Source organism: Neomonachus schauinslandi, chromosome 4 (assembly GCF_002201575.2).
Source record: "Neomonachus schauinslandi chromosome 4, ASM220157v2, whole genome shotgun sequence".
Taxonomy (NCBI): Eukaryota; Metazoa; Chordata; class Mammalia; order Carnivora; family Phocidae; genus Neomonachus; species Neomonachus schauinslandi.
The window spans coordinates 187,851,909-187,879,750 of NC_058406.1; the positions used below are offsets into that span (position 1 = coordinate 187,851,909).

The following is a 27,842-nucleotide window of genomic DNA, read 5'->3' on the forward strand; positions in this document are numbered from 1 at the left end:
CCCGGCAGGGGCGGGGGCTGCCCTGGCTCCGGGCCCGGGCCCTTCAGCAGCCCGGGCTCGCCGGCCCTCAGGTGCATCTGGTGGAGCTGCTCGTGGCACACGGGGCCGACCTGAACGGGAAGTCTCTGACGGGCGAGACGCCTCTCGGTGAGCTGGGGCCGCCTCTGCCAGTGTAGAGGGTGGGTGAGAGGGCACCGCTGACCCCCCGCCCACTTCTCCTAGACGTGTGCGGGGACGAGGAGGTGCGGACCAAGTTGCTGGAGCTGAAGCACAAGCATGACGCGCTCCTGCGCGCCCAGGGCCGCCGGCGCTCTCTGTTGCGCCGCCGCACCTCGAGCGCGGGCAGTCGGGGGTGAGCGCCCGTGGTCAACCCTAGCGTCCCGCCCTGGCCGGCAGGCAGCCCGCCCACACCCCCACCTCCCCCCACTCTGCCCAGCCCTGGCCCCTGCTGACGTGGCTGCAGAGTCCGCAGGGCGAGTGGCACCCGCCCCCCACCCTCACCGTGCCCTCCTGCAGGAAGGTGGTGAGGAGGGTGAGCCTGACCCAGCGCACCAGCCTGTACCGCAGGGAGCACGCCCAGGAGGCCATCGTGTGGCAGCAGCCACCGCCCACTAGCCCAGAGCCGCCCGAGGAGGACGAGGATGGCCAGACGGACGCGGAGCTGCGACCCATGCCCAACGAGGTGAGCCCCCCGCCGTCCACCTCCAGCATGGTGGCTGTGGGCCTGGGCGCTACCCTCTGTGTGTGGCCTGACCTCGGCGCCTCATTTCTCCCACCACCCTGGGCCCAGTGCAGCAAGCTCATTTCTGCCCCCTGACTCCCATGCAGCCAGGGGCCCACGGCGGCCAAGGGAGGCCGGAGAAGGCCTTCCCGATGGCCTCTGAGGCCCATGCTTCCCCAGCAGGACGACGACCCCAAGTCGGCCAGGCCGCACAATGGCCGAGTTGGAGGCACCCCAGGGCAGCACCTGCACTCCAAGCGGCTGGACCGGAGCATCTCCTACCAGCTGAGCCCCCTGGAGAGCAGCACCCCCGATGCCCTGGTCCGGGCCAAGGCCCACCACACGCTGGCAGAGCTGAAACGCCAACGAGCCGCTGCTAAGGTGCAGCATCCCCTGCCTGAGGGACGTGAGGCCCCTGAGCCTGGCTTGCCTGCGGATGCCGAGAGCCCCCAGCCGGAGTGCAGCTCCGGGGCTGGTGGAGACCCGCCCCTGCTGAAGCTCACAGCACCCTCAGAGGAGGCCCCCATGGAGAAGAGGCCCTGCTGCCTGCTCATGTGAGGGGCTGGCACCCAGAGTCACAAAGTCCTGTTGTCAGGCCCCGCTGGAGGCTGCCGCGGGGCCCCTGCTCTGGAGACCCCGGTGTGTGCCCTGGTGCTGCTGCTGGAGGATAGCGTGTGCAGGGCCTCCCCTGTTCCCCTCATCCGAGGGTGCCAGCTTCCTTGCTCAGGGATGAACCCCTGGCAGAAGCCCTCCTGGGGGGGTTACCTGGCTGCAGAGACCTAGTTTCATCGTATGACTCTTGATAAAGGGCTGTTCTGCCACCTGCCTTGTGTGTGTGTCAGCAGGGCCCCTGTCCTGAGAGTGGGGGCTGTTGTGTTGCTGCTTCTGGATGTGCCTGTCCCTGTTCGGGGGCCTGTAGGGGCTTGCTTGTGGCTGCCTGGCCCTGCGTGGGAGTGAGGCCCCCGGCCGTGGGGCAAGAAGCCTGGCCTGCACTGCAGCCTGCCTCCCTGCCTTCGCAGCCTCCTGGAGGCTCCTCTGTAACTCCTTCCTTTCCTGGGAGGAGCCGGGAGCTCCGGAAGGACATTCCTTGGGGGTCAGGGCTGGGGGTATCCATGCCAGAGGGGCAGGGATCCTGGCTTGGAAGGGGAGGGGGCTTTCCACAAGACTCTTGAGCCGCAGAGGGGAGAATCCGTACAAGGCTGGAGTCAGGAACCTCCCTGGGGGAAGAGTCCCCCGTTGCTGGCATGTAGCCCTGGTCCTGGGGCTTGGCTGCCAGCCTCCAACTGGGCTGGCAAAGGGGGCCAGCGGTTGGCAGCCCAGATTCTGAGCCGGCTGGGCACAATGTGCCAGGGTGACAGGGGCCCCTTAGGGGCCTCAAGTGGGAGGGCTGGGGGCACTGCTAGCTTATTTGTCCATAGTGGGCAGCTCTGCATGGCCACCAGTGCTGGTCACCTTCCCCTCCCCAGTGGGTACTGACCCAGTCAGCCCGGTGTCTGCAGGGCCCACCCTTTCCTGAGCATCATTGGTTGGAGGGGTGTTCTCAGCAGGGCTGGGGAGGGCCAGGGGATGGGCCGCAGGTTAAATTTAGTGTGTGGGGCGGTGCAGCTGCCAAGGTCCACCTGTTAACACTTGGGCCTTGCTGCCAGGGGTGGGAGGGGGCTGGCTCTGCCTGGGGCTGGGACCGTATAAACCTGTGCTCTGGCCTGGGCGTGGCATAGGCCGCCCTCAGGCCTGACCAGCTGCCCACAGCCTCTCTGAGGGCTGGCTCCTTGACCTTCCGCTCAGAGTCAGATGTCAGCAGCTGGGGTAGCCACCCCTGGGCATGGCCTATCAGCTCCCTTCAGGGCCTGGGGAGGTGGGGCCCCGAGGGCCTATCACAGCTCGCTTCCCACTATCTCTACCAATCAGGAGCAACAGGGGAGGGGAGCTTAGGTCACCCTGCCTGTGGTGTGGCCCCAAGGGCAGCTCCAGGCTGGCGCATGGTGAAAGGGCACAACGGCAGCCCAGAGCAGCCGAGGTGTCCGAGGGCCCAGAGCCACCCTACCCTGTCATGCAACAACCCAACCCAGAGACTCCGGCCTCCACCAATTGCTGATCTGGGACCAAGGTCCAACCGCAGGGCTCCTGCAGCCTGTGGGCCATGGTTGCCAGCCCAGGAGGGGCTGGCCAGATGGAACCCCGCATCTGAGCTTTCGCTCCCTTCTCCCAGTAACGCCAGGATTCTGTAGAGGCCTGACTCAGTTACCTGGGAGACAGGCCTGCTGGCCCAAGCAAAGATGGGGGGCCTGAGAGGGCTAGGCCTTGGCAGAGCCGTGCTGGGGTAAATCTCCAGGGGCCCCAGCTCCATTTCCCCTGGGGGTTTAGCTCTGCCCAGCTTTGCCAACCCCTCCGGGCACTCAGCGCACTTCCCCTCCCCCAGGCCCAGTCCCTCAGAGCTTCTTGAACCTTCTGTCTGTCCCTACCCCCCATGTAGGTCTCCTGCTCCCTGGTCATGGGGACACTGGGCGGGCACTGGGCCTCGCCCCAAGCCCCGCCTGCCTCCTCATGCCCTCCCTATGGCTCCCTGGGGCAGAGCTGTGCCCAGATGGGTGGGGCGGGGCCCAGCGGCCCCGACTTCTTCTTCAGCCTTTTCTGTCCCTTTCAGTGGGGCCAGCAGGCTGCAGCGAAGAGGGTGCCCTTTACCTTGAGCCCCTCTACCCAGGCTCCCTCTTCCCAGCCCTGGCCCACTGAGTCTGGACCCGGCTTCCCTTATCCCCACTTCTGAATCCTGCCGTGTCCTGACCTTCCTGCCTGGTCTGAGTAGGGTCATGGCCTTGAGGGCAGGTGACCGCAGCCAGGTTGCAATGAACGGGCTCAAGGAGAAGGTGCTGACGCTGGACACCATGAACCCGTGTGTCCGGAGGGTGGAGTACGCAGTGCGCGGTCCCATTGTGCTGCGTGCCCTGGAGCTGGAGCAGGAACTGCGCCAGGTATGGCCCTGGGCCCCGCCACTGCCCTCCAGCTGCACCTGGACAGCTGAGTCAGACCCATTCCCACAGTCACACGGGACAAGGACCTGCCAGAGTGATAGCCCATTCTCACTGCCTGTGCCCCCTCCCTCCCAGGGGGTAAAGAAGCCCTTCACTGAGGTCATCCGTGCCAACATCGGGGATGCACAGGCCATGGGGCAGAAGCCCATCACCTTCCTGCGTCAGGTGAGGCTCAGCATGGCTCTGTGCTCCTCCCCAGTCAGCCCAAGTGCTCTGGCTCAGTGTCCGATGCTCCCAGGTCCTGGCCCTCTGTGTCCACCCTGATCTCCTGAACAGCCCCGACTTCCCAGAGGATGCCAAGAGAAAGGCTGAGCGCATCTTGCAGGCGTGTGGGGGACACAGCCTGGGTAAGTGCCAGTGCCCAAACCGGCCAAAGCCCCAGAGAGGAGCAGGCAGGAGGCCCTCCCAGGGGAGGGGTGGGCTCTGCTGCTGGAAGGGGGCGGAGGTACTCTAGAGGACTGCTAAGGAACCTCTCCGGTCCTCTTCTCCTCCCCGGCCCGCCTCGCCCCCTGGTCCAGGGGCCTACAGCGTCAGCTCCGGCATCCAGCTGATCCGCGAGGATGTAGCTCGGTACATCGAGCGTCGCGACGGAGGCATTCCCTCAGACCCCAACAACATCTACCTGTCCACCGGGGCCAGCGACGCCATCGTGGTAGGCCAGGGCCAGGGCAGGAGGACACCGGGGCTCTTTTTGTGCGGCTGGGTGGACCTTGCTCCTCCTGGCACTGTGGTTCCGGGCGGGGCGGGGAACAGGTGCAATCCCTGTGGGCCCCACCAACCTTGCCTCCCCATCCCTACAGACGGTGCTGAAGCTGCTGGTGGCCGGAGAGGGCCCCACCCGCACAGGTGTGCTCATCCCCATCCCTCAGTACCCGCTGTACTCAGCGGCGCTGGCCGAGCTCAACGCTGTGCAGGTGGACTACTACTTGGACGAAGAGCGCGCTTGGGCACTCGACGTGGCCGAGCTGCGGCGCGCCCTGTGCCAGGCGCGTGGTCATTGCTGCCCACGCGCACTCTGCATTATCAACCCTGGCAACCCCACTGGTGCGCCGCCCATCCCCCCAGCCTTGCCGCTTCCCCCTCCCAGCCGGGGTCATTGCGCTCTCCCTCCCCGCCCCCCCTCCCCCGCTGCCTCTCGGGCGCAGAGCGCAAGAGTCTGACCCTGGAAATGCTGCATCCTCCGCGCTCCAGGGCAGGTGCAAGCCCGCGAGTGCATCGAGGCCGTGATTCGCTTTGCCTTCGAGGAGCGCCTCTTCCTGATGGCTGATGAGGTGCTGGCAGAGGCTCGCCTGCGGCTTGGGCTTGGAGGGCAACAGTGGCAGCCCCCCCGCCCCCCGCCCCCCGTGACGCCAGTCCTCCCATCCAGGTGTACCAGGACAACGTGTATGCGGAGGGCTCTCAGTTCCACTCGTTCAAGAAGGTGCTCACGGAGATGGGGCCGCCTTACGCGACGCAGCAGGAGCTCGCCTCCTTCCACTCCGTATCCAAGGGCTACATGGGAGAGTGCGTGCAGGCTGAGCGGGCGGGGTCTCGCGGACTCCACCCCCGGCTTGGTTCCCCCTCGCTGGCCCTGCCTTGACACCTGCCCTCGCCGCCCCGCAGGTGCGGGTTCCGCGGCGGCTACGTGGAGGTGGTGAACATGGACCCCGCCGTACAACAACAGATGCAGAAGCTGATGAGTGTGCGGCTGTGCCCGCCTGTGCCGGGCCAGGTCCTGCTCAGCATGGTGGTCAGCCCGCCGGCGCCCTCCGACCCCTCCTTCGCGCAGTTCCAGGCGGTGAGCGGGCGGGGCGGGGAGGGGAGGGGGTTCGATCATGCAACACGGCGCCAGGTCTGATCAGCCCACCTCCGCGGCCGCAGGAGAGGCAGGTGGTGCTGGCCGAGCTGGCGGCGAAGGCGAAGCTCACGGAGCAGGTTTTCAACGAGGCTCCCGGCATTCGCTGCAACCCGGTGCAGGGTGCCATGTACTCCTTCCCTCGCGTGCAGTTGCCCCCGCGCGCCGTGCAGCGCGCTCAGGTAGGTCGGGCCCAGGTAGGTCGGGCCGACTGGCGACTGGCATGAGGGCAGGCGAGCTAGGCCCGAAGGCGGGGGGGGGGGGGGGGGGGGGGGCGCGTGGGCGCCGAGGCTGGGCGCCCAGTCCTGACCGCCCCGCCCGGTCCGACCGCCCCCAGGAGCTGGGCCTGGCTCCAGACATGTTCTTCTGCATGAGCCTTCTGGAGGAGACCGGCATCTGCGTGGTGCCCGGGAGTGGCTTTGGGCAGAGGGAAGGCACCTACCACTTTCGGTGAGGCCCAGCCCCACATGGTTTAGCCCGGCAGCCCCCAACACCTTTGCTTACCTCCCTCTCCCTTTTAGGATGACCATTCTGCCCCCCATGGAGAAGCTGCGGCCTCTGCTGGAGAAGCTGAGCCAGTTCCACGCCAAGTTCACCCGAGAGTACTCCTGAGGCGCCCCCCCTCCCCTCCCTCTTCCCGGACAGGGTGGGCAGGCAGGTCCGACCCTGGACTTACCATGGCCAGGGCCCTGGGGGGCTCTGGAGCCCTCTGGACTTGCTCCTGCTGCCTGTGGGGCTGGGCCCCTGCCTTTCTGCAGGCCCCTAATAAAGCTGTGAAGCAGCCTGACTACATGGAAGCGGGCTGTGTGCACACCTGTATGAGCCTCCCCTGCCTTTGTCCACTCCTGACTGCCTTTCTGAGCTGGGGCTCCTTGCAGGCCTGGAGACCCAGCCCAGCAGGACATTTGTCCGCCTCCAGGAGGAGCAGTCAAGGAGGGCTCCCAGAGGAGGCGACCTTACTGCAGATGCAGCATCTCTCACGGGCTGGGTCTCCGCTGTGGTCTCTGGTCTTGGGGCCGACACTGGCAAACGTCGCATAAAAATTAGGAAGAGCAAGAGGTGTGAAGGAAGCCACTAGGCTGGGAATGAAGCTGGACAAAGAAACATGGGAGCTGAGTTCCAGGGGTGGCCACATCCGAAAAAGTAGTCTAAGGAAGACACAGAGCCAGGTGGCCTGGCTCCCCTTCCTGTACCGCTGGCCTCTCCCCTGCCGGGCAGCACAGAGATCACACTGAGCTGTGAGATGGAGCTGGCTGGCTGGGTGAGCAGCCGGAAGTGGAGTCACAGTGACGACTCAAGGAGGGAGTCTTGGTTTTCCTCCTAAATGGGCAGATGGCACGGTGCTGCTACCTGAGGCTGCTGGAGGAACAGCAGTGCCAAGAGTGGGGACGGAGAACGAACAAATAGGTCTTGCTTTGTTTGTATTGGGTTTGAAGTGTGTGACATCCTAGTGCAAACGCAGTCCTTGGGCTGGGAGGCAGTGAGGGGCGGCCCTCCCACGCTGGAGCACCTGAGGGCAGGTGCCAGGGAGGAGAGCATGTAAAATGCTGACGAAGGGGCACCCTGGGGAGACCGAGGCTGGGGGTGGGTGTGCAGCCCTATGTCCTTGCCACGGGAACAGGGGTGAGCGCCTACTGTGGGCAAGATAGACACGGTTGTGACTCACTGCAGTCTTCTTAGGTAGGGATGGTAGTCCCCATTTTACAGACGAGGAGACTTGTCGAAGTGACAGGAAACCCACTCGAGGTGGCTTCACCAGCTGTTATTCTAGGGGTTGGGTTGGCTTCAGGGGGTCAAGGGTTTGGAGACTAAGGCTCTAGCTCTGTCCGCTCCGGAGGTGGTTCTTAACCATGGGCCATACTCACTACCCCCTCTGGGCCTCGGGAGCCCTGCGGGGTGCAGCTCTGAGCAGGAGAGACCACATGAGACCCCCACATTCAGCTGCTCCTGGGACAGGCCTCTCCCTCCACAGAGCCGCCCTGGAGCGAGGCAGGGCTTGGGCCCGCCCCACCTGCCTCTCCTGGCCTGTCGCTGGACACTAGAGGGCGTCCCCGGCAGCAGCGGGCTGCACCCCCCTGGCTGAGACCTTTCACACCGACATGGCTTCCAGGGCCCCCGGCTGGGCGAGGGCCGCAGGGGCGGGAGGAAGCCATAGTAGACGGGCACTTAAGAGGCCGACTCCCCCCTGGGGGCCGCTGGGAGGACCCGGTGGACACTGCAGCAGCCAGGCTCCAGGTGAGACACCAAGTCAGGGTGTGGGTCCAGGGGTGTCTGGGAGCCGGATCTGATACCCTTGGGAGGGTCCAAGGTGGGCCGCGGGCTCGACCCCAGCTAGGCGCCTGAGCGGCCGTCGTGCCCGCGGCTCCCCGGCCGCACCCAGGTTGGCCACTGGGGGCGCCCGAGGGCGGCCGGCGCTCTGGCCGGCTCGCGTGCTCTGTGGCCGCCGCGTCCCGCGGCTGCGTAGTGCGCACGCCCCCAGGGCCCGCGGGCGCCGGCCTGTCCCACCCTGACCTGGCCCAGCTCCGGAGCCATGCTGTCGTGTGGCCCCTGACCTCATCCTGACCGGACCAGACACCGTCCGGAACCGTTCTGCCCCGGCTCCAGGCTCTGGTCCGGCCTTGAACGCAGCCCCCGTCCCCGCCCGGTCACGGGCCGGATCCCCGCCCCCCAGCGCTAGCCCCCGGGCGCCCCGCGTTCCCGGCCATGCACGGGAAGCTGCTGCCGCTGGCCGGCCTCTACCTGGTGCAAGGCCTGCCCTATGGGCTGCAGTCTGGCCTGCTGCCTGTGCTGCTGCGGGCGCGTGGCCTCTCCCTGACGCGCGTGGGCCTGGCCAAGGTGCTGTACCTGCCCTGGCTGTTTAAACTCGTGTGGGCCCCGCTGGTGGACACGCGGGGCTCCCTGAGGGCCTGGCTGATGCTCAGCACGGCTGCTCTGGGCCTGGTGTGCGGGCTGCTTGCAGCCTCGCCTCCCGCGGAAGCCGGCCCGGCGGGCCTGCAGGTCCGTGTGGTGGGGCTGCTTCTGTTGCTGAACCTGGGTGCTGCTGTGCAGGATGTGGCCCTGGACACGCTGGCCGTCCAGCTCCTGGAGCCAGCTGAGCTAGGGCCTGGTAACACAGTGCAGGTGGTCGCTTACAAGCTGGGGGCAATGCTGGCGGGAGGGGGCCTGCTGGCCCTTGTGCCTACCCTCTCCTGGCCCGGGCTCTTCCTGCTCCTGGCGGCTACCTATTGGTTGGCTGCTGCCCTCGTCTGGGCGGCGCCGGCCCTGCAACAGCCGCCCTCGTCTGGGCCGTCGGAACCCGCCCTCCACAGCCTGTGCCTTCTGCAGCACCTGCTGGCCATGCCCGGTACTCTGTGGACAGCAGGCTTTGTGCTCACTTACAAGTTGGGTAAGCGAGGCCGTGAGCCAGGCAACAGCAGGGGTGGGAGCCTGGGGCCCTGGAGCCCGTTTTGTGGCCACCTTCTGGGGGATTAACTGCAGGCTGGAGCCCAGCCTGGCTCTGCAGCTTCTCCAGCTCTAGCTGCACGGCTTCCGTGAGCTCCAGCCGCACCCCCTCGGGTCTCTGACGCTGCTTCATGCTGACCTAAGCTTGGCTGATGCCCCAGGATGGAGGCAGGGCAGGGGCCTGGCTAGGGGAGTACACCTGAAGCCCCAGGTGAAGGGAGGCGGGAGCCCCTGCTCACATTCTCCCCACAGGTGAGCAGGGTGCCAGCAGCTTGTTTCCGCTGCTCCTGCTGGACCACGGCATCTCCACGCCAGAGCTGGGGCTGTGGAACGGCGTGGGCGCTGTGCTCTGCTCCATTGTAGGCTCATCCCTGGGCGGGGCCCTGCTGGCCAGGCACAGGTGAGCCCTCCCCGGCCTGCTCCACCCACCTGCTGCCACCTGACCCGCGCCACCCTCCCTGACCCGCCCCCTCTCCCCGCCTCAGGCAACCAGTGCCCCTGCTGAGGTCAGTGCTTGGGTTCCGGCTCGGGGGTCTGGCCTGCCAGACCACCCTGCTCTTCCACCTGGACACCCCGGGGGTCAGGCTGGGCTCCAGCACAGTCCTGAGAGGTGAGGGGCTGGCCACGGGAGGGGAGGAGTCCAGTGTCCTGGGCCCCGCTGACCTCGGCCCTCCCAGGGGCAGCCTTGCTGAGCCTGTGTGTGCAGCACTTCCTGGGGGGCCTGGTCACAACCACCACGTTCACCCTGATGATGCACTGTAGCCGGCTGGCGCCCAGTGCCCTGCAGGTAAGAGGGTGCAGCTGGGATGTCCGGGGGGCTGCAGGGCTGGGATCCAAGCAAGCCCTCACCTGAGCTCACACCTCGTCCCACCTCGCCCCTGCAGGCCACACACTACAGCCTCCTGGCCACTCTGGAGCTGCTGGGCAAGCTGTTCCTGGGCACGCTGGCCGGGGCCCTGGCTGACAGCCTGGGGCCGCATCTCTGCTTTGCCCTCTTCCTTGCTCTCTCAGGCATGCCCATTCTGTATCTGAGCCTGGCGCCCAGCACCCTGGCCTGAGCTGGGTAGCTGGCCTGCCTAATAAAGCTGAGCATGCCTGTGGCCTGGCTGTTTGGGGTGTGTGATGGGCAAGGCTGTCCTCAGAAAAGAAGGCTCCTAAGAGTGACTTGAGCATTTTTTATTCTGCATTTGGGGGCTTCCTTGCCCCCACATTTCCGGTGGTGGGCTGTGCCCAGGGTAGTCAGTCGTTGTCATGGCCATCGATGTCCCTTTTCCCTGACGCAATGCCACACCTGATTCCCTCCGTACTGTGGCCACGCGGCCCCCTGTGCATGCCTGTCCGTGATGTGGGGGAGCAGGGCCCGCCCACGGCAGGGTGGTCAGTGGCCCCACCGCAGGATCTCCTCTGTGGCTAAGCGCATCAGGGCGGGGAAGCTCAGATGCAAGTATCTTCTCCAGAAGCGCCGGTCCCGCCCATACACCTGCGCTGGGTAGCGGGGGCTTCCTGTGGTGGAATGGGACACATGGGCCCTGAGGACTCTGGGCCAGGCCCGGCCCCTGCCCGTTGTCAGAGCCCAGCCTCCTAGGCCCTCACCGATGCCGTGGAAGATACGGGCCACAGCCCTGCCTGAGAACTGCTGGTCTGGCCACGAGGACAGAAGGTGGCGGACGTCCTGGCGAATCTGGTCCTCCCAGTCCTGGATCTGTGGGTGGCGGGCACGTAGTGGAGTGTGAGCGTGTGTGCGCCCTGCAGCCTGACCTCACTGCAGGCCAGGGGGGGCTAGCACTCACCCCAGCCTGTCCTGGCTCTGGGCCCTGCTGGTCTTCCGTGCCCCCTGAACCCTCTTCCTCGAAGTAGCAGCTGAGCAGGGCCTTGAGCCTGGCGCTGCGCTCCTCATCAGGCTGCTCCAAACAGGGCCCGCAGCTGGGGAAGGCGACGCTGGGGTGACAGTGATCTGTCAGCGCTGCTCACCTGAGGGGAGGGGTGCAGGTGGCCCCAGGCCCCGCCCACCCTCCTGCACCTGTGAAAGGCCTGGAAGGTGTGGCGCAGGCGGGCCAGAGCCTCCTGCTCTCGGGCTTGTATGTGGCAGTACAGGAAGTCACAGATCTGGTCCCGCTCGTGGGCCGTCAGGTCTCCAGGACTGCGCAGACAGAAGGCAAGCTCCCGGAACTCCACCAGCACCCCCGTGGCCCGAGGTGCACCTGCCAGAGAGCTTGTCACGCACGGGCGAGCGGGCGGCAAGCAGGGCTGCGGCCGAGCGGGGCTGGGGGCAGGGCGCACCTGTCGCGGGCTCTGGCTCCCACTGCAGCTGGCGGAGAGCGTGCTCTACAGAGGCCAGCTTCCAGCCCGCTGAGCCGGCCAGCTGCAGCACGTCGAACTCGACAGAACAGCTTCCCCCTCCTGTGTTCTGCGGTGGCTGCTGGGCCAAACACACAGCCAGGAGGGGACACCTGCACCAGCGGAAGGGACACGGGATGAGCAGTCCTGGCTCCACGCCCCTGGCCGCCCCCCAGGCCGGGACGTGTGCTCACCTGTGGGCCAGGGCCTGGAGCTGGGGGGGGCCCCCAGGGCAGTGCAGGCGACAGCGGGCGCAGGTGGGCGTCAGCAGTTCCAGCCAGCGCCGTGGGTGGAGCTCCAGGTAGCACAGCAGGGTCTCAATGGCTGGGGGGCAGGGCCGGGCTTAGACGACGTGGGGACGTGGGCATGTGGGGACGTGCCCACCGCCGCCCCCAGTTCCTCACCCTCCTCAGGCATGTCCAGGGCCTGCACCAACGGCTGCACTGGGAGTGCCCGCTCGTGGCCCGGGCACCGGGCTGTGCACTCGATGTTGGGTTGCTCGGCCTCCCTCAGGGACGTGGCCACGGGCCTGTCCTGGCTCTCGGCTCCGTCCTGCTCCGGGGGCCGCTGGGCGTGGGCACTGGTGCAGGTACAGGGTGGGAACGAGCACTGGACCAGCTTCTTCACGGCGAGAAAGTCGGTGGCGTCGGCGTGCACGTGTCTCCGCAGCTCCCGCAGGTCCTGGCCCTGCGACACGGCAGCCGTGAAGGGGTGGCTGGGGTGTGTGTGGTGGGGGGGAGGGGTGGGCTCGGGCGGGGCAGGGAAGAACCTGGGGTTGTAGGAAGAGGTGGCAGTGCGCCGGCTGGCCGTCACGCCCGGCCCGGCCCACAGCCTGCACGTAGCTCTCGAAGCTCGCGGGCAGCCCCAGGTGCAGCACGGCCCGCACGTCTGGCCGGTCCAGCCCCATCCCGAAGGCCACCGTGGCCACCACCACCCGCAGCCGGCCGTCCATGAAGGCCTGCTGCACCCGCTGCCGCTCCCGGCCACACATGCCGGCGTGGTAGGCTTCGGCTATAGCCTTGGGGGCCCGGCCTGCGGGGAAGACACAGACGGTTGGCTAGACCGTGTCCCTGAGGCAGCTTCCGCGGGGCACGACCCCGCTGACCTCACCTTGGGGCCCCAGGTCCCGGGCCTCAGGCAGGCAGGTGCGGAGCAGTGCGGCGACACGCTCTGTGTCCTCACGTCTGTTGCAGTACACGATGACGGAGCTCAGAACACGGAAACGATCACTCCGCAGCAGCGTCACCAAAGCCTGGTGGGTGGCGGTGGTCAGTGGGGTCTGTCGGAGGCCGTGCCTCTGCCCTGGCCCAGGCGTGCACACCTACCTGGTCTGGGTCCCTGTCCGTGGACACAGAGAGGTGCAGGTTGGTGGGGATGGTGACCGGCCCTCTGAGGACCAGCTCCTCGGCCACGCCTAGATGCCGGGCCACATCCCTCGAGGTGCTGCGTGTGGCCGTGGCCGTGAGGCCCAGGAAGCAGCGCACGCCCATATGTTCCCGCAGCACCTGTGTGGGAGCGGAGCTGGTGAAGATGCCCAAGCCGCCTGCCGGCCTGCTTGCTCGTACCCGAGTGAGGCTCACCTTGCAGACGCGCAAGTAGCAGGGCCGGAAGTTGTGGGACCCCTGGGAAAGGCAGTGGGCCTCGTCGACACAGGCAAAGGCGACCGGAGGCAGCTGAGGGAGGCGGCCAGGGGTCCCTGCCCCAGCCCCAACCAGCGCCTCGGGGGACAGCATCAGCACATGCACCTGGGCCGCCTGAACCTGAGGATGCAAGGTCAGGAGCATCATCCAGGGGCCCGTCTGCCCCCCGCCCGTCTTGCCACGTAAGGCCCCTCACCTTCTTCAAGGCAGACGCCCGCTGCTTCCTGGTCATGCCTGAATGGATGCACGCTGCCTTCAGGCACGGGGGCAGGCCAGACACCTGCAGGTCCAGGAGGACGACCAGTTACAGGCCACCCTTCCCTGGCCCTCCCTCCAGCGGCTCTCAGCTGCTCAGCCTGACTGCGACCACCATCTCTGCCTCGGGCTCTCTAGGGAGAACGAGCCCAGACTGTGGAGCCTAGGACTAAGGATTCAGAGCCACCCAGAGCCTTGGCTCAGAAGCGCCAGGAGCAGACAGGCCCTACTGGGGATGTCCCCCCTCCCCAGCGCCGCTCCTCCTAGGGGTCGACCCACGTCTGGCCAGCTGCCACGTCCCTGCTGTCCTCGGGCCACTACGAGGCTTGGGGTTGTCGACACAGCCGACGGGGTGAGAACAGCTGAGCTCTTTACAGCTCTGACTAGGTAACAGGCAGCAGCCCAAGAGCCAGAGGACCTACGGGCACTGGTTCCTGCCTTCTGCCTGGGCCCCAGGTTCCTGTCAGTGTACCTGGTCGTCCATGAGAGACAGGAGGGGAGAGATGACCAGTGTGAGGCAGGGGCTCCGCTGGGCGTAAAGCAGCGCAGGGAGCTGGTAGCAAAGGGACTTGCCAGCACCTGTGGGCAACACCAGCAGCGTGGACATGCCTGGTGGGAGCAAGGGTCGGTAGAGCCACTCCGTGGCCAGGCCTTGGCCCTGCCTCATCCCCCGGCAGCCAAGCTCACCAGAGAGGATCCGCATGACCGCACGCTCCTGCCCGGGGCGGAAGGCTTGGTGCCCCAGCTGCTCTAGGGCCTGGAACACCTCAGCTGGTGTCTCTGTGGACACGGGTGTTGGTCAGCATGGCCCCAAGTTGCCCCCATCTCCCAGTAAAGGCTCTGGGCTGGTAGGCTTCTGCTCACCTGCCACCTGCCCCGAGGGCCCTGGTGGGTAGAGTGGTGGCACACAGCGGGGTGGGCAGTGCGCCTGGGGCACAGACCGCTCCATGGTCACCAACAGCTCAGGCCCAGCGGGCTCTGTATCTTTCTCACTTACTAGAAACGGACACAAAAAGGTGGTGTGGGACTCGAGACTAGACTGGGATCTTTCCAGCAAAAACAGTTAGCTACAGCCTGCCCTCTGTCCCTTCATTCACCAGGGAGCTGAGAACTGGCAGTGCCTGTCCTCTGGACTACTTCCTCCAAGGTGAGCTGGGTCTGCACGTCCTCTTCATTCTTACTGCTCTTCTGGGGGCCTGGAGTAGGCTCTGCATCAGGTATAAGGAGCTGCTAGGTTCTTTTGTTCGAGCTAGATGTGCTTCACCCGACTCCCCCCGAGAGTGCAAGTGTGCTCCGAACAGTATTAGGAACCCATCACCCACAGTAGAAGTTTCACCTGGCTGGGGGCACTGGGATGACCAGTGGCCTAGCTGCCCACACCGGAAGCAGGAGTTCCTGACTGTGGCTCTGGGCTGACCACCTCCAAAACGCTCCCCTTTCTTCTGCCACTTCTGCTTCCACATCTGGGGGCCGCAAAAGAAGGTCACGAGGCAAAAAGTGGTAGGGATGAAGGGAGTGCCTGCCGCCACCTCACCTGCTTGCGGAGCAGCCTGCCACGGAGCGCTGGGCCCCGCACGTAGCGTTTCTGCTTCATGTTGAGTCGTACGTAATTACCTCCGCTTTGGTTAGCTGGTCTAGAAAGGATGTACAAGCAGGCCATGCCCAAAGCCTGCCCCACCCTGGCTCATCTCAAGGCGACCCTACCGGGAGGCTGAAGCTCTGGTACCTGAGGGCTGTGGGGCCACTGGGGGGCTGTACCCACAGGGGTTCTCCTGGACCGTCTTCCGCATGTCCCGCAGCGCCAGCTTCCTCAGGCAGAGGTCCTGCTTGGCCACTGTCCTGCTGGGCCTGTGCAGGGTTCCCTTCTGGTTCCCTCCCACATCTCCACTTCTTGCCTCGACTGTTGCCGGGTTGGGGGCTCCCTGTAACTCCACCTGTCTGTAGGGCTCGAGTCTCGGGGCCAGTGTTGTGACCAAGGACTGACGGCACACCTGAAGTCAGAGGCTGTGACCCCTCTACACCCAGGTTAGGCTGGCAGGCCTGGGCAGCCCCCAGGAAATCTGGGGCCCCGCTGTGACATCTCTGTAGCCAGTCAGGATCTAGGGAGCTCAGTCGTAGACTCAGGGATGCCCGTAGCTGCTGGAGGCGGCCTGGCCTCAGCCGGGGCCCACGAGGCTGCAGGGGCACCTCACTGACTTCTTCTGGAGAGATGGGGGCAGCTCCTGCACCTGGTGGCCCCGGGGAGGGCGTCTTGGAGGAGGGTCTTCGTGGAGGCCGGGGTATGTGGCCCAGGGCTGGCCCAGCCTGAGAGAGGGAAGACAGACCAGGAAGCAGGAACTCAGGTGTCTGGGCTGCTACAGACTCTGAAACCTGCCAGAACGTCCACCCTGAAGCCCCAGGCAAGGTGAGAAGCCTGAGGTTCGCTCTGAACCCGTCTCAGGAATCTTACCCTGATTAATGCTAGAAGGGGACGTATGACCACATAGGTACAGTGGCATAAGCGTGGAAAGATTGACGAGAAAGGCTATATGGTGACTCTGTTCCTGGGTGGACACTAGCTCTGCATCCAGGACAGACGCACTGCCTGCTTGGCCTACCAGTAACTCTCACCTGCAGGGTGGCCTTTAGGTTGGTCTTAAGCCTCTTCCCGTAGTCTGACACAGACCCCACAGGACTTAGCCCAGAAGGACTAGAATGTGGACTCTGGGTCGCAGCTCGATTCAAGTGCGGCCCCCAGCAGCTGGGCTCCGGCCTCTGCAGGAAGAGAGGGTGGGGGTCCGAGCCCTCCTCCAGCCCCCCAGCCCCCCCCCAGGTCCGGTCCTCCCCCGACGTTCTGTGCCCCACAGAGGCCTGATCACGACTCCTCCTGGCTCTGCCATACAGGAGACTGACCCGCAGGCCAGGACGTCCAGGCCTGGGTACCTCCTCCGCCGTCGCGAGAAGCGACTGCTTGGGGCTGCGAGGTCCGATGCCGCCGGCCCGGCTCAGGGCCCCCTTCAGGGCGCGGTACTCCCGGTAGAGCGCTGGGGGTGGGATCAAGGGTCATCGGGGGCCGCCGGGCTCCTTCCCCGCGCGTCCCTCCTTCCGCCCCACGTCCGCGCGCTCACCGCGGGTCTCCTCCGGCGCCGCCTCCACGTCCTCCTGCGGAGGGAACGCGTCAGCCCGCGGCCGAACCCTCAGCCCCCCGCGCCCGGGCAGCCCGCACCTGGCCCGGCCGCCGCCCGCACCGCCTCCGGAACGCGCGCTCCCAATCCTGCAGCCGCTCCCGCACGTCCCGCAGCCGCTCCATGGCGCTGGCCCGGGGTTCCGGGCCTCGTGAATCTCCCGCCGCGAGGACGACGCCGGCTGCCGGCCAATGGGGGCACACGGCAGGGTCGGAGGCGGGGCGGCTCGGCAGCCGCCACCAGGACAGCCAATCAGTGGGGCTCTAGTGGGGCGGCCAATGGGTGGCGTCTACGTCATCGCGGCGCGCGGAGGCGCTGGGCGGGGCGCCGCGGACGGTGAGGCGGGGCCGGTGGCGGTGGCAGCGGCTGTGGGGCTGGTGAGCGCGGGCCGCCGGCCGGAGATGCAGCGGGGCGGCGTGCGCCCCTGGCCCTGCCTGGCCGCACAAAGCAGGCACGGGCGCTTGGGGCGCCGCCGCCCGGGAGGCGGGAGCGGGAACCGGGCGGTTCGTCCGCGGGGTGGGGGAAGGACCTGGAGCCTTGCGTCGGGCAGAGCGACCTCGGGCCCCGGGGGGACGACGCACCGGCTTCGAGGGGCACATCACGTCCGGGAGGCGGAGGGCGTCGCATTGAGGGTCTCCCGTGGCTCGAGGCGGGGAGGAGCCGGGCGGGGGCGTCTTCGGGGAAACGCCGGGAGCCGCGCGCCGGCGGGAGGGGGCGGCGGCCACTGCACAGAGGCTCCTCCCACGGTGACCACACTGGCTGCTTTCGTTTCCTCTCGTGACAGGTGCTGGGTTGGTCTGTCCTGTCACAGCGAGGTATGAATCGCCCTCGCGAGATTTGTCTTCAGGCAGAGCAAGGCCGAGGGTTGGCGTTCGGGGCTTCTCAAGAACCAGAGCCCTAAGGACTTACGTTGTGCATGAGGTCTGGAAGAGCAGGGTTCCTGGGGCCAGACTGCTCCCCCTTCCCCGAGCTCATCGCCCAGGCTGTGACCTTGGCCTGGCAAGGCTTAGATCTTAGTTTTCTAATCTGTTTCCAGGGGTATGACTGGGAAGCAGTTTTGAGGATGAGGTGTTTGGCCCAAAGTAAGTCCACTGATTGTTGCTGCTGCTGAAGTCAATGGTAGAGCTGACGTCCAAGGACTCCATAGTCTCAGGCATTTACTGTAAGCCCCTTGTTAGCTTGGATGCCTATTCTACTGCGGACTCTATCCACCTGAGCAGTTCCTGGCCTGGGGCCTACCGAATCCCATGGGTTTGAGAGTTGGTCTCTCACTGCGGTTCTCTCTAGGGGAAAAGAGGACGTTTAGACAGGTGGCAAGGACCTTGGTGGGTGAGGTTTGCTTTTTGTCTTTCTGTGAATCTGCAGGGATCTCCGTGCTTGGCAGTACTACTGGACGGGAGTAGTTAAGACCTGAGGGTCGGGCCTGTCTGGACTCAAGGTTCCCTGGGTCCCAGCCCTTTTTATCTTTGCTGGTATTTATTAAGCTGCATCAGTGCTTCCACTTCCTGTCCAAGGACCACCCGCAAGAGCTGGAGGAGGGTGGGAAGGTGGATTGTGATGCGGCTTCCAGCCCCCTAGGAGTGTCCTATCTTCTCTAGTGCTTGTATGTGTGTGGGGGAAGGGCCTGAGCTCTATTCTGCTTTTGAGGAAGAGAAGGTCTCTTGATAAACAGCTTTGTAATTTGGGAGGCCTCAAGTACAGGCGTGTGTGGGGGGGAGGTCCTGCAGAGCAGTAGCCGTCAAAAGCACATCCAGGCAAGCGGGTCATGTCTGATGCTGTGCTATTTATGTACCGTTTGATGGCTACATTTCCCTAAAGAGGCCCCATGCTTCTGGAGGGAGGGAAGTGGGGGGCGGTCTTGTCCCTGTTCCCATTTAGCCCAATGCTAGGCACTTAGCACTTGCTCTTTGGTGCCACGGTCCTCCACTGAGTGTCAGCGCTGTGCCAAGTGTCATGCTGGGCTTGCTAACTACCAGTGATGGAGGAGGCTATGGCCGGGTGGTGGCCTGGGGTCTGTCCTCCCCGCTGAAGGGCCCTTCCCTGCAGGTGGCTTCTTGCCTGGCCCAGCGCCATGCACACGCTTGTGTTCCTGAGCACACGGCAGGTGCTCCAGTGCCAGCCAGCTGCCTGCCAGGCCCTGCCCCTGCTGCCTCGAGAGCTCTTCCCCCTGCTGTTCAAGGTGGCCTTCATGGACAAGAAGACTGTTGTGCTTCGAGAGCTGGTGCACACGTGGCCCTTCCCACTGCTCAGCTTCCAGCAGCTGTTGCAGGAATGTGCCCACTGCAGCCGGGCCTTGCTGCAAGAGCGCCCCAGCACAGAGAGCATGCAGGCTGTGATCCTGGGGCTGACGGCCCGGCTCCACACCCCAGAGACAGAGGCTGGCACACAGCCTCTCTGCAGGTATGGGCTCACCCGAGGGCCCCTCAGGCCCGGGGTGGGGGGGTGGTGGTGCAGAGAGTGTCCCCTGTGAGGTTCCAGGCGACTGCAAGGGCTCAGTGCAGGAACAGGCATGTTGCTCCTGTCCCAAGATGGCTGGGAGTGGGTGTGGGCTCTGCTCCCTTGTCTCCTGCTTCAGCCTACCCGTGCTCCCAGGAAGCATGCCCTGCGAGTGCTGGATATGACAGGCCTCCTGGACGATGGCGTGGAGCAGGACCCTGGCACCATGAGCATGTGGGACTGCACAGCAGCGGTGGCCCGCACCTGCATAGCACAGCAGCAGGGTGGGACTGCGGAGCCTGGGCTGGCCCCCATTCCTGTGGAGGTTCGTGTGGACCTGCGGGTGAACCGGGCCTCGTATGCGTTCCTGCGGGAGGCACTGCGAAGCAGCGTAGGCAGTCCCCTGCGGCTCTGCTGCCGGGACCTGCGGGCTGAGGACCTGCCCATGCGCAACACTGTGGCTTTGCTGCAGCTGCTGGATGCGGGCTGCTTGCGCCGTGTGGACCTGCGCTTTAACAACTTGGGTCTACGTGGCCTGTCTGTTATCATCCCACATGTGGCCCGCTTCCAGCACCTGGCCAGCCTGCGGCTGCACTATGTGCACGGGGACTCCAGGCAGCCTTCTGTGGATGGTGAGGACAACTTCCGTTACTTCCTGGCCCAGATGGGCCGCTTCACTTGTCTGCGGGAGCTCAGCATGGGCTCCTCTCTCCTCTCGGGACGGTTGGACCAGCTGCTCAGGTGAGCAAGCCCCACTACTGCCCTGCCCTTCTCCTCTCCCGAGACCCTCCCCTGGTCCGGCCTGTTTGTGACCTCCTGTGTCCCCTATAGCACCCTGCAGAGCCCCCTGGAGAGCCTGGAGCTGGCCTTCTGTGCCCTGCTGCCCGAGGATCTGCGCTTTCTGGCACGGAGCCCCCATGCTGTCCATCTCAAGAAGTTGGACCTTAGTGGCAATGACCTGTCCGGCAGCCAACTAGAGCCTTTCCAGGGTCTGCTGCGGGCGGCTGCGGCCACACTGCTGCACCTGGAGCTGACTGAGTGCCAGCTTGCCGATACCCAGCTGCTGGCCACGCTCCCTGTGCTGACGCGCTGCACCAGCCTCCGCTACCTCGGCCTCTATGGCAACCCGCTGTCCATGGCGGGCCTCAAGGAGCTCCTCCGGGATTCAGTGGTGCAGGCTGAGCTACGCACAGTGGTGCACCCCTTCCCTGTGGACTGTTACGAAGGCCTGCCCTGGCCACCGCCTGCTTCTGTTCTGCTGGAGGCTTCCATCAACGAGGAGAAGTTTGCTCGTGTGGAGGCTGAGCTGCACCAGCTGCTCCTGGCCTCAGGCCGTGCTCATGTGCTGTGGACCACAGACATTTATGGGCGCCTGGCTGCAGACTACTTCAGCCTATGACCTCCGGGCTGTCCTGGTGTTCAGGGCTGATGGAGATCCCTCCCTGCCTTAGGTAGACAGAGCCTTCACGGGGCCCTGTTGGAGGCCTGACACAGATGCACTGGTCTCGGGTTTCCTTGCTCCTGGGCATTTTGAGCCTTCCTATGCTTTGTGCAGCACCATGCGCAGTTTGCCCTGTACCCATTCCCCTGACTGGCTTGGGCTTCAGGGCTGGATTCCAGGCCTGCATGGCCAGGTGTGGTTTGGGTGCCCTTGGCTACCCTCTGGTGTTGTGGTCCTTTCTTTGGAATGTTTCTGGGGTCCCAGCTGTGAGCTGAGAGGGTGTTCTCTCTAGGCCCTTCCCAAGAGCAGACTGCCCTGGGGTTGAAGTTGGAACAGGGACCTGCTTCAAGGAGAGCTGGGTCTCCCTACCCTGGCACCCAGGAGACCACCTGGCTGGGCTTTGGAGCCAGAAGGTGTCATTAAGGTACAAACGTGCAGTGTGTTTGGAACTTAAATTTGTGGTTGTTTTTTCTGTCCTAACTGGTCAGAATGACTTGTCTCTGGCTCTGCTGTCACCCCCAGCCTGGCCGCTGGGTAACTAACAGCTGTTTTCCAGTCCGCTGCCCGCCTCCCCTTCCCTGGGCGTCCCACCCACCTCACAGCCAGTCTGGGCGCCTCCACAGCCCGTCGCCCCTCCCACCTCGGGGACGCCCCAGGTCCTCCAGCAGGCTGGCGAGCCGGTGTCAGCCCCTGCAGAGCTAGAGGTGACGGTGGTCCTGGGAGGGGTCTTTTCTGGAGGGCCTCAGTAGGGGTGTGGGGAGCCTCCTTGGCCACCGTCCGTTCGCACGTTAGGACTTCCGCCTGCAGAGCTGGGGGTCCGCAGGTGCCTGCGCCGCGCCCTCGGGGCCCCAGACCCCACACACGGCTCGCCGCATACTGCGCAGCTTCTAGCCTTTACTGACTGCGCTGGAGCATGCGCGGGCGAGCCCGCGGGCCGGCCAGTCCGCGAGGCCGACGTCATCCGCACGCGCCCGCCCGCCCCTTTAGGCCCCCGCTCAGCAGTGAATTTCATAGGCTGCGGGCGGCTGCAGCGGGAGGCCCTGCCCCGGCCCGGTAGCCGCGCCGTCGGCCGCCTCCGTCGGGCCCTCCGCGAAGAGCGGCTTGGAGCGGTCGATGACGAACATCTCGTGGCCTCGCTCGTCGCGGAGCTCCTCGAGCTGCGCGAAGGTGCAGGGCCCATCCGAGTAGTCGTTGACGAACAGCGCGCCCTCCCCCGGCGGCCCCGGCGCCTTTTTCCGCTTGCGCCGCCGGCGGCAGATCATGGTCGCCAGCAGCAGCGCCGTGAGCGCGAGGAGCGCGATGGCGGCTGCGATGGCCGTCTGCGTGGCCAGGCCCAGGGCGCGGAAGGCCATGCTGCCCGCCTCCTGCAGGGGCTCGTGGCTGGCGGGGCCGGCGTGCGGGGGCGGCGGGGGCGCCAGCTGCAGCTGCTGCTGCCGGGACAGGTTGACCAGGAGCTGGAAGGGCACGCGGGCGGCGCCGCCGGCGTTGGAGGCCTCGCACTCGTACTTGCCCGCGTGGGCCAGGGTGATGTTGGTGAGGAAGAGCATGCCGCTGCCCGTGTCAGAGGCGCCGGGCCCGCCTGGGCGCGGCGCCCCGCCGCCTGGCTGGACCTGAGCCCGTGGCTGCCCTTCGCGAGCCTGGGCCACCTTTCTCCAGGTCACCAGGGGCTGCGGGTAGCCGGAAGCTTGGCAGGCAACCCGCAGGTCGTCCCCTAAGTTGGCTGTCACCTCCAGCGGCTCCACGTGTACAGAGGGCGGGATGCAGATGAGGCTACTGCCAGATACGTCCAGGAGACTTTGAAGTGCCAGGCGCGGGGGCTCTGCACACATTATCTTCTTGTCCCTGGAGCTGAGCAGCCGCTGGCCGCCCTCCTTGATCCATGCTCCCAGCCAATGCAGGGCACAGTCACAGCGCCATGGGTTCTCTGTGGGCAGAGCAGTGGTGGGCTGGTAGCTCAGGGGTGGTTGGCCAGAACAGGAGCCCCCTCCCTACCTCCCCCAGGGCGCCCCTGCAGCCTCTTCTCTGACCCCAAGCTTCTTGGAGTGTGGGCAGGCTCTTCCCTCCACCTTCAGTTCTGTCATGCATGTTCCAGGTCCCTAATTTCTAAGAAAGCTTCTACTCCTCTGAAGTCTCTGCAACAAGTCCCATTATTTTGGGGGAACCTTGGTGTCCACATAGACATCCTACAGCACTGAGACCTTGCAGGTCCTGTCAGCCTTGTCTTCAGGTGCTGTGTCCTGGAATGCCAGCCCTAGTTTCATCCTTCCAGTTTCTGCCTGCTTGCCCTGATAGCCCCTAAGTGTGCAAGTGCAAGCCCCTCAACTCTTTCAAAGGATTTCTACCTTTTCTGTCTTCATTAGGCAAGTTCCCTGAGCTGTGTCCCTTCCAGCACCCCCATTCCTATCAGACTTCTACCATGGGTGCAGGTGGTGGCATGACCCTCTAGAGTGCTCCTGGATGGTCTGCAATTCAGAGCCACTGAAATCAAAGTCCACTCCACACCTGCGCCTGTTTCCTACTGCCACCCGTGGCCAGGGAATAAACCTTTGCATGAGATCCCTTCCCCCCGGGAAGGAGGTACCTGTGAGGCGCAGGACCTGCAGGCTGGCCAGGGGCTGTAGGGCCTCACGGCTGATGGTGCCCAGTTGATTCCTGCTGAGGTCCAGCAGTGCCAATGAGGAGAGCCCGGCCAGGGCCTGGTCCTCCAGCAGCTCAATGCTGTTTTCCTGCAGGTGCAGCTCCTGCAGTCGCTGAAGGAAGGACAGCAGATCATCAGGGAAAGGGGCCCTGGGACACAGGATCCCTTCCTAGCAGGCTAGACTGGGTTGACTTTTCTCCCTTTCACTACCCCTTGCCCTTGTCCACCTAACCCCCTCACCGGTAGGTGCAGGAAGGTGAAATCCAGCAGCTGCACTAGCTGGTTACCGGCCAGGTAGAGTGCACGGAGCTGGGCCAGGCCGGCGAAAGCGCCAACTCGCAAGCCGCGTAGCCGGTTGCCGGTGAGCGCTAGCTCCAGCAGGCGCGACTGCGCGCGGAAGGCGCCTGGCTCCAGGGCGCGCAGGCTGTTATTGTGCACGTAGAGCCGGCGCAGGGCTGCGAGAGGCGCCAATACGCCCGGTTCCAGGCGCGCGATGCTGTTGTCCTGCAGGAACAGCGTCTGCGGGCCGGACGGAGGGAGGGAAGGAGGGGATTCACGCCGCTGAGGGAGTCTCCCTCTTCCCTGGGGCGCTCCAGCACCCACAGGGACGCTCACACAGCCCTCCCTCCGTGTCGCGGGCGCCTCTGCTCCGCGGCCCAGCGGCCCCACGCGGTGCCCACCTGCGTCCCAGGTGGAATTCCGGGCGGGACGACGCGCAGCCGCAGGGCGCCGCACTCCACCGTGACGCTGTAGCAGCGGCAAGCGGCCGGGCAGCCGGCGGCGCGGGCCGGGAAGTCGGGGAACCACAGCAGCCACAGCAGCAGCAGTGTGGGCACGCCCGGGGCCATCTCCCGCGGGACTGGCCGCGGGCCACGAAGCTGCAGCCTCCTGACGGGCTTCCGTATAGTCCACCCGGATGTGATGTGCCTCCTGAAACACAGGTTGGCAGGCCTGCCCCTAACACTTGAGAGCCAGAGAAGGACATGATGGGGGCCCACACCTTGTGTCTAGTTTCTGAAAAGTTATAAATCAGTGCAAGCAACTGATTTAAAAAAAAAAAAGTTGGTTTCCCTCCTTTATAAAAACAGTCATGAAGATCTGGGGCATCAGGTTTCAGTGTGGAATTTCCCCTGTTCTTAGTCTTACTACACAGGCCATGTGGCGAGAGTCAACCCTGCCCGAGCTCTCTTCTCTTCCCATCTATCTCCATCTGGCACTGTAAGGGGCTTCCTGCTCGTGCGTGTGGACGTCTGGATCCGGCTTCCCTCTACATTCTAGCAACTGGCCACTCCTTGAATCTAAGGTGCAAGAGGCTAGTGCAAGGTGAGGTGGTGAAGCCCAGCACCCAAGCACAGGCTAGAAGGGGAAGAACAGGCTCTGGGAAGACATCTCCCCTTGTCCACATGGACTCCTCTCTCTGAGACCTCCAAAAGCCGAGTCCATAACAGAAGTCTTGTGCCCCCAACACAAGGCCCAAGGCCCCACACTGCCAGTGTCCTTGTCTTCGTCCGACCCTGACCCAGCATTGTCTAGTCCTTTTCTCCCTAGAATTCATGCTGTGTTCCCCGACCCTGGGATCCACCTGATGTATCTTGATGGGTAATGGGCAGAACTGATCTGGGAGCCACCAGCCACAGGAAAATGCAAACACAGCTTTATCCAGCCCCTGCCCCTGCCCTCCTGGGGGTGAGAGTGGGTGGAACAGCTTGCAGAGGATTAGGGGTATTTCTCAGGGAACTTGTTAGAGAATTGGGGGATGTGGCACACGATAGGAAATGGCCTATGTTCTCCCTGCTGGCTCCCAGCAAGTTGCTTCTGTTTTTTTGGGCTCTGGAACAGCTGGGTTGTAAAAGAGGGGCCTTGGACCACCAACTGGGTTTCAAGGGTAGTTTCCCAAGTGGGCTGTGGGAGCAATGACCTCCTAAACTGTGAAGGAATATATAATGTGTTTGGGATTCATGCAGATGCATAAATCTGTGATCCTAGAGAGATGGGGAGGCCTGGGACTAGTTCCAGGCACAGTAAGTCCAGTTTTAAAGGTGGGGACTTGGGCCGAGAAGCCAGCTAGTATGGAACTAGGGATAGCAAAGCTGAGGGTGTGCTGTTATCCAGCCTCCAGCCCTTCCTCAAAGGGTCCCACTCTGAACACCTGCCTGTTTACCAAGTCTCCCTGCTAGCAAGAGGGAGTCATGTGGAAAGGGACCAAGTGGCCTTGGTGTCTGTTCAAATCTTCCTCTAACTTGTAACTCACATGATTATTTAAAGTCACTAGAAATGAGGTAGGCACAGCAAAAGTTTTAATGGAATATAGCTTTGGCCCAGGCAGAGGCAGTTCCCAGGTGTCTCCGGATATGTGTGAACGCCAAGGACCTGAAGGCATACTCTGGGCTCCTGGGATCCATTTCCCTGAGCCAAAGCGCTGGCCCAGGGCTTGCCCACCCAGCCTCCAGCGGCAAGTCCTCAAGTAGAGGAGCTTCTTGGCTTCCTCCTTAGGATTCAAGGCACTGCGGTTCACAGGGACACCCCCTAGACACTGACTGGAATAAAAGGGCCGGCCTGAGCAGGGATGAGGGCCCAGGCGGGAAGAGCAGAGGAGGCCAGCCCAGAAAGCCTTTTACCCAGCGGACAGCCCTCTAATCCGGTTGGGCAGGGGGCGGGGCGTCACACACAGGATTCTGCGTTGGCTGTCACCGTCTCCAGGGCGCCCATCTGTGCGGGGACTGGAGGGGCGAGGAAGCCCTGCGACCCCCTCGGGCTCAGGGCGAAGCCAGAGCCGCATGCCTCGATTACCCCCACGATGTCACCTGCACCCCCTCCAGCGCGGGTCTGTCCTGGGCCAGTTCAGGGCAGGGCGTGGTCCCTGCCAGGTCTCCTCCCTTTCTCGGTCCGCGTGGGGTACAGAGCCGGAACGGCCCCCGATCCCGCCCCCATGCCCGCTGACCTCGGGTCGGGCGCCCCCTCACCTGACACTCCCGCGGCGCGGCTCCCCCGCCGAGCCCGCGGCGCCGCGGCCCACCGAGCAGCGCGGGGCGGGGGAGGGGCGGGCGCGCTCGCGCACGCGCACTGGAGCCCCCGCGCCTCCGGCCCGGCCTCCCCGGCCAGCCCCAGTGAGCGATGGCCAAACCAAAGGACGCGCCAGGCCCGAGGTGTGGGGAGGTAGCAGAAGGGCCCGCGACCCCACCCCTCCTCGCGGTCGAGGCCACGGACGCGGCAGCACCTCGGACAGCGCCGAGCAGAACGCGGCCGCGGTGCACCTGTGCCGCGCACGCGCATTCGGCCGGCGCGCTCTTTGGGTGCGCGTGCGCAGCGATGCGCGGCCGGGACCTCGCGGGGAGGGGGGCGGGACCGCGGGGTTGGGGGGCGGCCAGGGATACCTGCGGCTCAGGGCCGCGGGGTGAGCAGCAGCGGGGCCAGGTCCATGGTGAGGGCGAGGCGGCGGCCTTGCCAGCGCACGTGCGAGGGCAGCGCGGACGCGCCGGGCGGATACTCGAAGCAGGCGCTAAGCTCAAAGGCCAGGGCTGAGCGCACCAGGCCCACGCCGCCCGCACGCTCCGGCGCCGGGTGGTAGAGGCGCCCATTGGCTGCCAGGGGCAGCAGACGCGCCGGCTCGAAGGGCACGGCCAGGGCCTCACCGCCGCCGCAGTAGGAGAGACGCGGGGGCTCGGGGCCCGAGGCCAGCAGGTGCGTGAAGACCACGGGCCGGTCTTCGCAGCGCAGGAAATTGCGCTCCCTGCCGCAGGGCGAGAGGAAGGGGAAAGAGGCCTCGTAGCGACCGCTGCGGTTGGGTCTCAGGCGGGAGAAGAAGGTGACCAGGAACTGTGGGTCTGGAGGTGAAGGGGCGCGGTTGCTTACCATGCCAGTCTACAACGGGGCCCCACTCCCCCAGGCAAACGGCTTGCCCTGGGCAACGCCAAGGGCTGGCACCGCTTGTCGGCCCACCACTTTGGCCTCAGTCTAGACGGCAGGGCTCTTGTGCGCAGGATGCCCAGTCCTCTGCTTCGGGCGGGCCAGTGGGGAGGCTGGGGAGCAGAGCCCATCAGGGCCTTGCTGAAGGGAGATGGAAGGTGGGTAAGAGGGTGCAGCAGTACCTTTGAAGCAGGTGATGAAGTTCTTCATTTTGGAGTCATCCAGGAAAAGCTGTGGACAGAGGGGCAGGCCATTGCCCATGAGTCCCAGCTGGAAGCCAGACAGAGTCGGCCCCAGGGCGGGGTTGGCACTGGGCAGGCCTGAGCTGAGGCTAGTGTCCGCTTCCCTTGCTCGTGTGTACACACCGTGTGCAGAGAGGCGAGTGCAAAATAAACCGGGGGCCCTACCAACATTCCCGCATCTACGCCGCACTCCGGGCCGTGCAGGTGCCTGAGCTGCCATGCTTTCCCCGTACCTCTCCCTTCCTCAAGTTTCTAATTAAGTGTGCCACCTCCTCCGCGGAGGCTCCCGGACTTGCTTCCACCCCCCAGGGCTTGCAAGTCAGGCAGGGCGGCCCCGAGGGCCGGGGACCGCAGGGAGGGGCAGGATCTGGGGATGCAGAGCGCGCGAGACGCAGCTGCAGCTGCGTGTGGCAGGTTGGCTGCTGGGGGTCCGACCCCTCTGGGGCTGAGGCCCGACGCCCCAATCTCTCCAGCTCGTTGACCCAGCTCAGCAGTCACGTTCACTTACCTCAGAGACCCCGCCCCTCGCAGGGGCCCTCCCTCCGACCCCACCTCTCTTACAGGTGCGCCCCCTCAGGCCCCGCTCCAGGCCCACCTGGCCCTGATGATCCACGTAATAAAAATACTCTCGCGTCCGGGGCTCTGGGGCCTGGCCCTGCGTGTAGGAGATGTCCCCGCCTCCACCGCAGGCCCGGGTCCCTGGGGACCGCGCCAAGGCCAGGGCGCCGGTCCGGAGCGCTCCGCATGCCTGCCACATC

The 27,842-nt window shown here is 65.1% G+C and overlaps 7 protein-coding genes across 15 annotated transcripts in view; 4 read left to right on the plus strand and 3 right to left on the minus strand.

The window, feature by feature from the left end:
- Nucleotides 1–1,474, plus strand: part of PPP1R16A (protein phosphatase 1 regulatory subunit 16A) — a 31,177-nt gene extending 29,703 nt beyond the window's left edge. Inside the window, exons 8-11 of one of the 2 annotated variants that reach the window (XM_021688546.1) lie at nucleotides 72–147; nucleotides 223–352; nucleotides 517–682; nucleotides 902–1,474. In XM_021688546.1, coding sequence (XP_021544221.1) covers nucleotides 72–147; nucleotides 223–352; nucleotides 517–682; nucleotides 902–1,279 — 750 coding nt within the window. In that variant the 3' untranslated portion in view covers nucleotides 1,280–1,474. The remainder of the gene's footprint in view (nucleotides 1–71; nucleotides 148–222; nucleotides 353–516; nucleotides 683–901) is intronic. The other variant, XM_021688547.1, reaches the window with a different exon arrangement.
- Nucleotides 1,475–2,298: 824 nt separating this feature from the next.
- Nucleotides 2,299–6,396, plus strand: GPT (glutamic--pyruvic transaminase). Its single transcript, XM_021688548.1, has 11 exons — nucleotides 2,299–3,690; nucleotides 3,826–3,915; nucleotides 3,989–4,097; nucleotides 4,269–4,402; nucleotides 4,551–4,794; nucleotides 4,942–5,021; nucleotides 5,117–5,253; nucleotides 5,353–5,527; nucleotides 5,611–5,766; nucleotides 5,922–6,034; nucleotides 6,106–6,396. Exons 1-11 carry the CDS (start codon nucleotides 3,529–3,531, stop codon nucleotides 6,194–6,196), a joined length of 1,491 nt encoding a protein of 496 aa, XP_021544223.1. The 5' UTR covers nucleotides 2,299–3,528; the 3' UTR covers nucleotides 6,197–6,396.
- A 1,634-nt stretch (nucleotides 6,397–8,030) lies between these two features.
- On the plus strand, nucleotides 8,031–10,172 carry MFSD3 (major facilitator superfamily domain containing 3). The gene is made up of 5 exons (XM_021688549.1): nucleotides 8,031–8,969; nucleotides 9,278–9,425; nucleotides 9,511–9,635; nucleotides 9,703–9,812; nucleotides 9,910–10,172. The coding sequence occupies exons 1-5, from the start codon at nucleotides 8,288–8,290 to the stop codon at nucleotides 10,081–10,083; spliced, it is 1,239 nt and encodes a 412-aa protein (XP_021544224.1). The 5' UTR covers nucleotides 8,031–8,287; the 3' UTR covers nucleotides 10,084–10,172.
- Nucleotides 10,173–10,212: 40 nt separating this feature from the next.
- On the minus strand, nucleotides 10,213–16,569 carry RECQL4 (RecQ like helicase 4). Its single transcript, XM_021688550.1, is given in 22 exon segments — nucleotides 10,213–10,528; nucleotides 10,619–10,727; nucleotides 10,816–10,963; nucleotides 11,046–11,226; nucleotides 11,306–11,475; nucleotides 11,557–11,686; nucleotides 11,767–12,049; nucleotides 12,132–12,394; nucleotides 12,473–12,614; nucleotides 12,688–12,867; nucleotides 12,943–13,122; nucleotides 13,199–13,282; nucleotides 13,730–13,866; nucleotides 13,945–14,037; nucleotides 14,122–14,253; nucleotides 14,594–14,720; nucleotides 14,792–15,000; nucleotides 15,003–15,561; nucleotides 15,868–16,011; nucleotides 16,180–16,280; nucleotides 16,365–16,398; nucleotides 16,463–16,569. Coding segments are annotated over 22 exon segments (3,615 nt in total). The 5' UTR covers nucleotides 16,547–16,569; the 3' UTR covers nucleotides 10,213–10,403.
- A 197-nt stretch (nucleotides 16,570–16,766) lies between these two features.
- LRRC14 (leucine rich repeat containing 14) lies at nucleotides 16,767–20,784 on the plus strand. Of its 8 annotated transcripts, XM_021688555.2 has the most exons (6): nucleotides 16,767–16,798; nucleotides 17,206–17,342; nucleotides 17,458–17,583; nucleotides 18,601–18,821; nucleotides 19,018–19,598; nucleotides 19,689–20,741. In XM_021688555.2, the coding sequence occupies exons 3-6, from the start codon at nucleotides 17,538–17,540 to the stop codon at nucleotides 20,254–20,256; spliced, it is 1,416 nt and encodes a 471-aa protein (XP_021544230.1). In that variant the 5' UTR covers nucleotides 16,767–16,798; nucleotides 17,206–17,342; nucleotides 17,458–17,537; the 3' UTR covers nucleotides 20,257–20,741. The 8 variants fall into 8 exon arrangements, 7 of the variants coding, with proteins under 7 accessions (XP_021544230.1, XP_044770262.1, XP_021544226.1 ...); XM_021688554.2 differs by lacking the exons at nucleotides 16,767–16,798; nucleotides 17,206–17,342 and adding an exon at nucleotides 17,787–17,859 and having other exon boundaries at nucleotides 17,528–17,583; nucleotides 18,468–18,821; nucleotides 19,014–19,598; XM_044914327.1 differs by lacking the exons at nucleotides 16,767–16,798; nucleotides 17,458–17,583 and having other exon boundaries at nucleotides 17,084–17,342; nucleotides 18,468–18,821; nucleotides 19,014–19,598; nucleotides 19,689–20,784.
- A 509-nt stretch (nucleotides 20,785–21,293) lies between these two features.
- On the minus strand, nucleotides 21,294–23,784 carry LRRC24 (leucine rich repeat containing 24). The gene is made up of 4 exons (XM_021688743.1): nucleotides 23,617–23,784; nucleotides 23,177–23,455; nucleotides 22,880–23,048; nucleotides 21,294–22,222 (listed from the first exon to the last, which is right to left on the minus strand). The coding sequence occupies exons 1-4, from the start codon at nucleotides 23,782–23,784 to the stop codon at nucleotides 21,294–21,296; spliced, it is 1,545 nt and encodes a 514-aa protein (XP_021544418.1).
- Nucleotides 23,785–25,198: 1,414 nt separating this feature from the next.
- C4H8orf82 (chromosome 4 C8orf82 homolog) lies at nucleotides 25,199–27,842 on the minus strand. Its single transcript, XM_021688557.1, has 3 exons — nucleotides 27,680–27,842; nucleotides 27,025–27,073; nucleotides 25,199–26,760 (listed from the first exon to the last, which is right to left on the minus strand). The coding sequence occupies exons 1-3, from the start codon at nucleotides 27,839–27,841 to the stop codon at nucleotides 26,318–26,320; spliced, it is 654 nt and encodes a 217-aa protein (XP_021544232.1). The 5' UTR covers nucleotide 27,842; the 3' UTR covers nucleotides 25,199–26,317.

Excerpts from the sequence above, each read along its gene's own strand:
- MFSD3 (XM_021688549.1), top strand. The coding sequence starts at position 8,288 with ATGCACGGGAAGCTGCTGCCGCTGGCCGGCCTCTACCTGGTGCAAGGC. Across the intron at positions 8,970-9,277 it reads TGTGCTCACTTACAAGTTGG|GTGAGCAGGGTGCCAGCAGC; the intron begins GTAAGCGAGGCC and ends TTCTCCCCACAG. Across the intron at positions 9,636-9,702 it reads CTCCAGCACAGTCCTGAGAG|GGGCAGCCTTGCTGAGCCTG; the intron begins GTGAGGGGCTGG and ends CGGCCCTCCCAG.
- LRRC14 (XM_044914327.1), top strand. Across the intron at positions 18,822-19,013 it reads GGCACACAGCCTCTCTGCAG|GAAGCATGCCCTGCGAGTGC; the intron begins GTATGGGCTCAC and ends CCGTGCTCCCAG. Across the intron at positions 19,599-19,688 it reads CGGTTGGACCAGCTGCTCAG|CACCCTGCAGAGCCCCCTGG; the intron begins GTGAGCAAGCCC and ends TGTCCCCTATAG.
- GPT (XM_021688548.1), top strand. The coding sequence starts at position 3,529 with ATGGCCTTGAGGGCAGGTGACCGCAGCCAGGTTGCAATGAACGGGCTC. Across the intron at positions 5,022-5,116 it reads TCTTCCTGATGGCTGATGAG|GTGTACCAGGACAACGTGTA; the intron begins GTGCTGGCAGAG and ends CCTCCCATCCAG. Across the intron at positions 5,528-5,610 it reads CCTTCGCGCAGTTCCAGGCG|GAGAGGCAGGTGGTGCTGGC; the intron begins GTGAGCGGGCGG and ends CCGCGGCCGCAG.
- LRRC24 (XM_021688743.1), bottom strand. The coding sequence starts at position 23,784 with ATGGCCCCGGGCGTGCCCACACTGCTGCTGCTGTGGCTGCTGTGGTTC. Across the intron at positions 23,456-23,616 it reads GAATTCCACCTGGGACGCAG|ACGCTGTTCCTGCAGGACAA; the intron begins GTGGGCACCGCG and ends TCCGGCCCGCAG. Across the intron at positions 22,223-22,879 it reads GCAGGTCCTGCGCCTCACAG|AGAACCCATGGCGCTGTGAC; the intron begins GTACCTCCTTCC and ends CTCTGCCCACAG.
- C4H8orf82 (XM_021688557.1), bottom strand. The coding sequence starts at position 27,841 with ATGTGGCAGGCATGCGGAGCGCTCCGGACCGGCGCCCTGGCCTTGGCG. Across the intron at positions 27,074-27,679 it reads ACGTGGATCATCAGGGCCAG|CTTTTCCTGGATGACTCCAA; the intron begins GTGGGCCTGGAG and ends CTCTGTCCACAG. Across the intron at positions 26,761-27,024 it reads CTTCATCACCTGCTTCAAAG|ACCCACAGTTCCTGGTCACC; the intron begins GTACTGCTGCAC and ends CTTCACCTCCAG.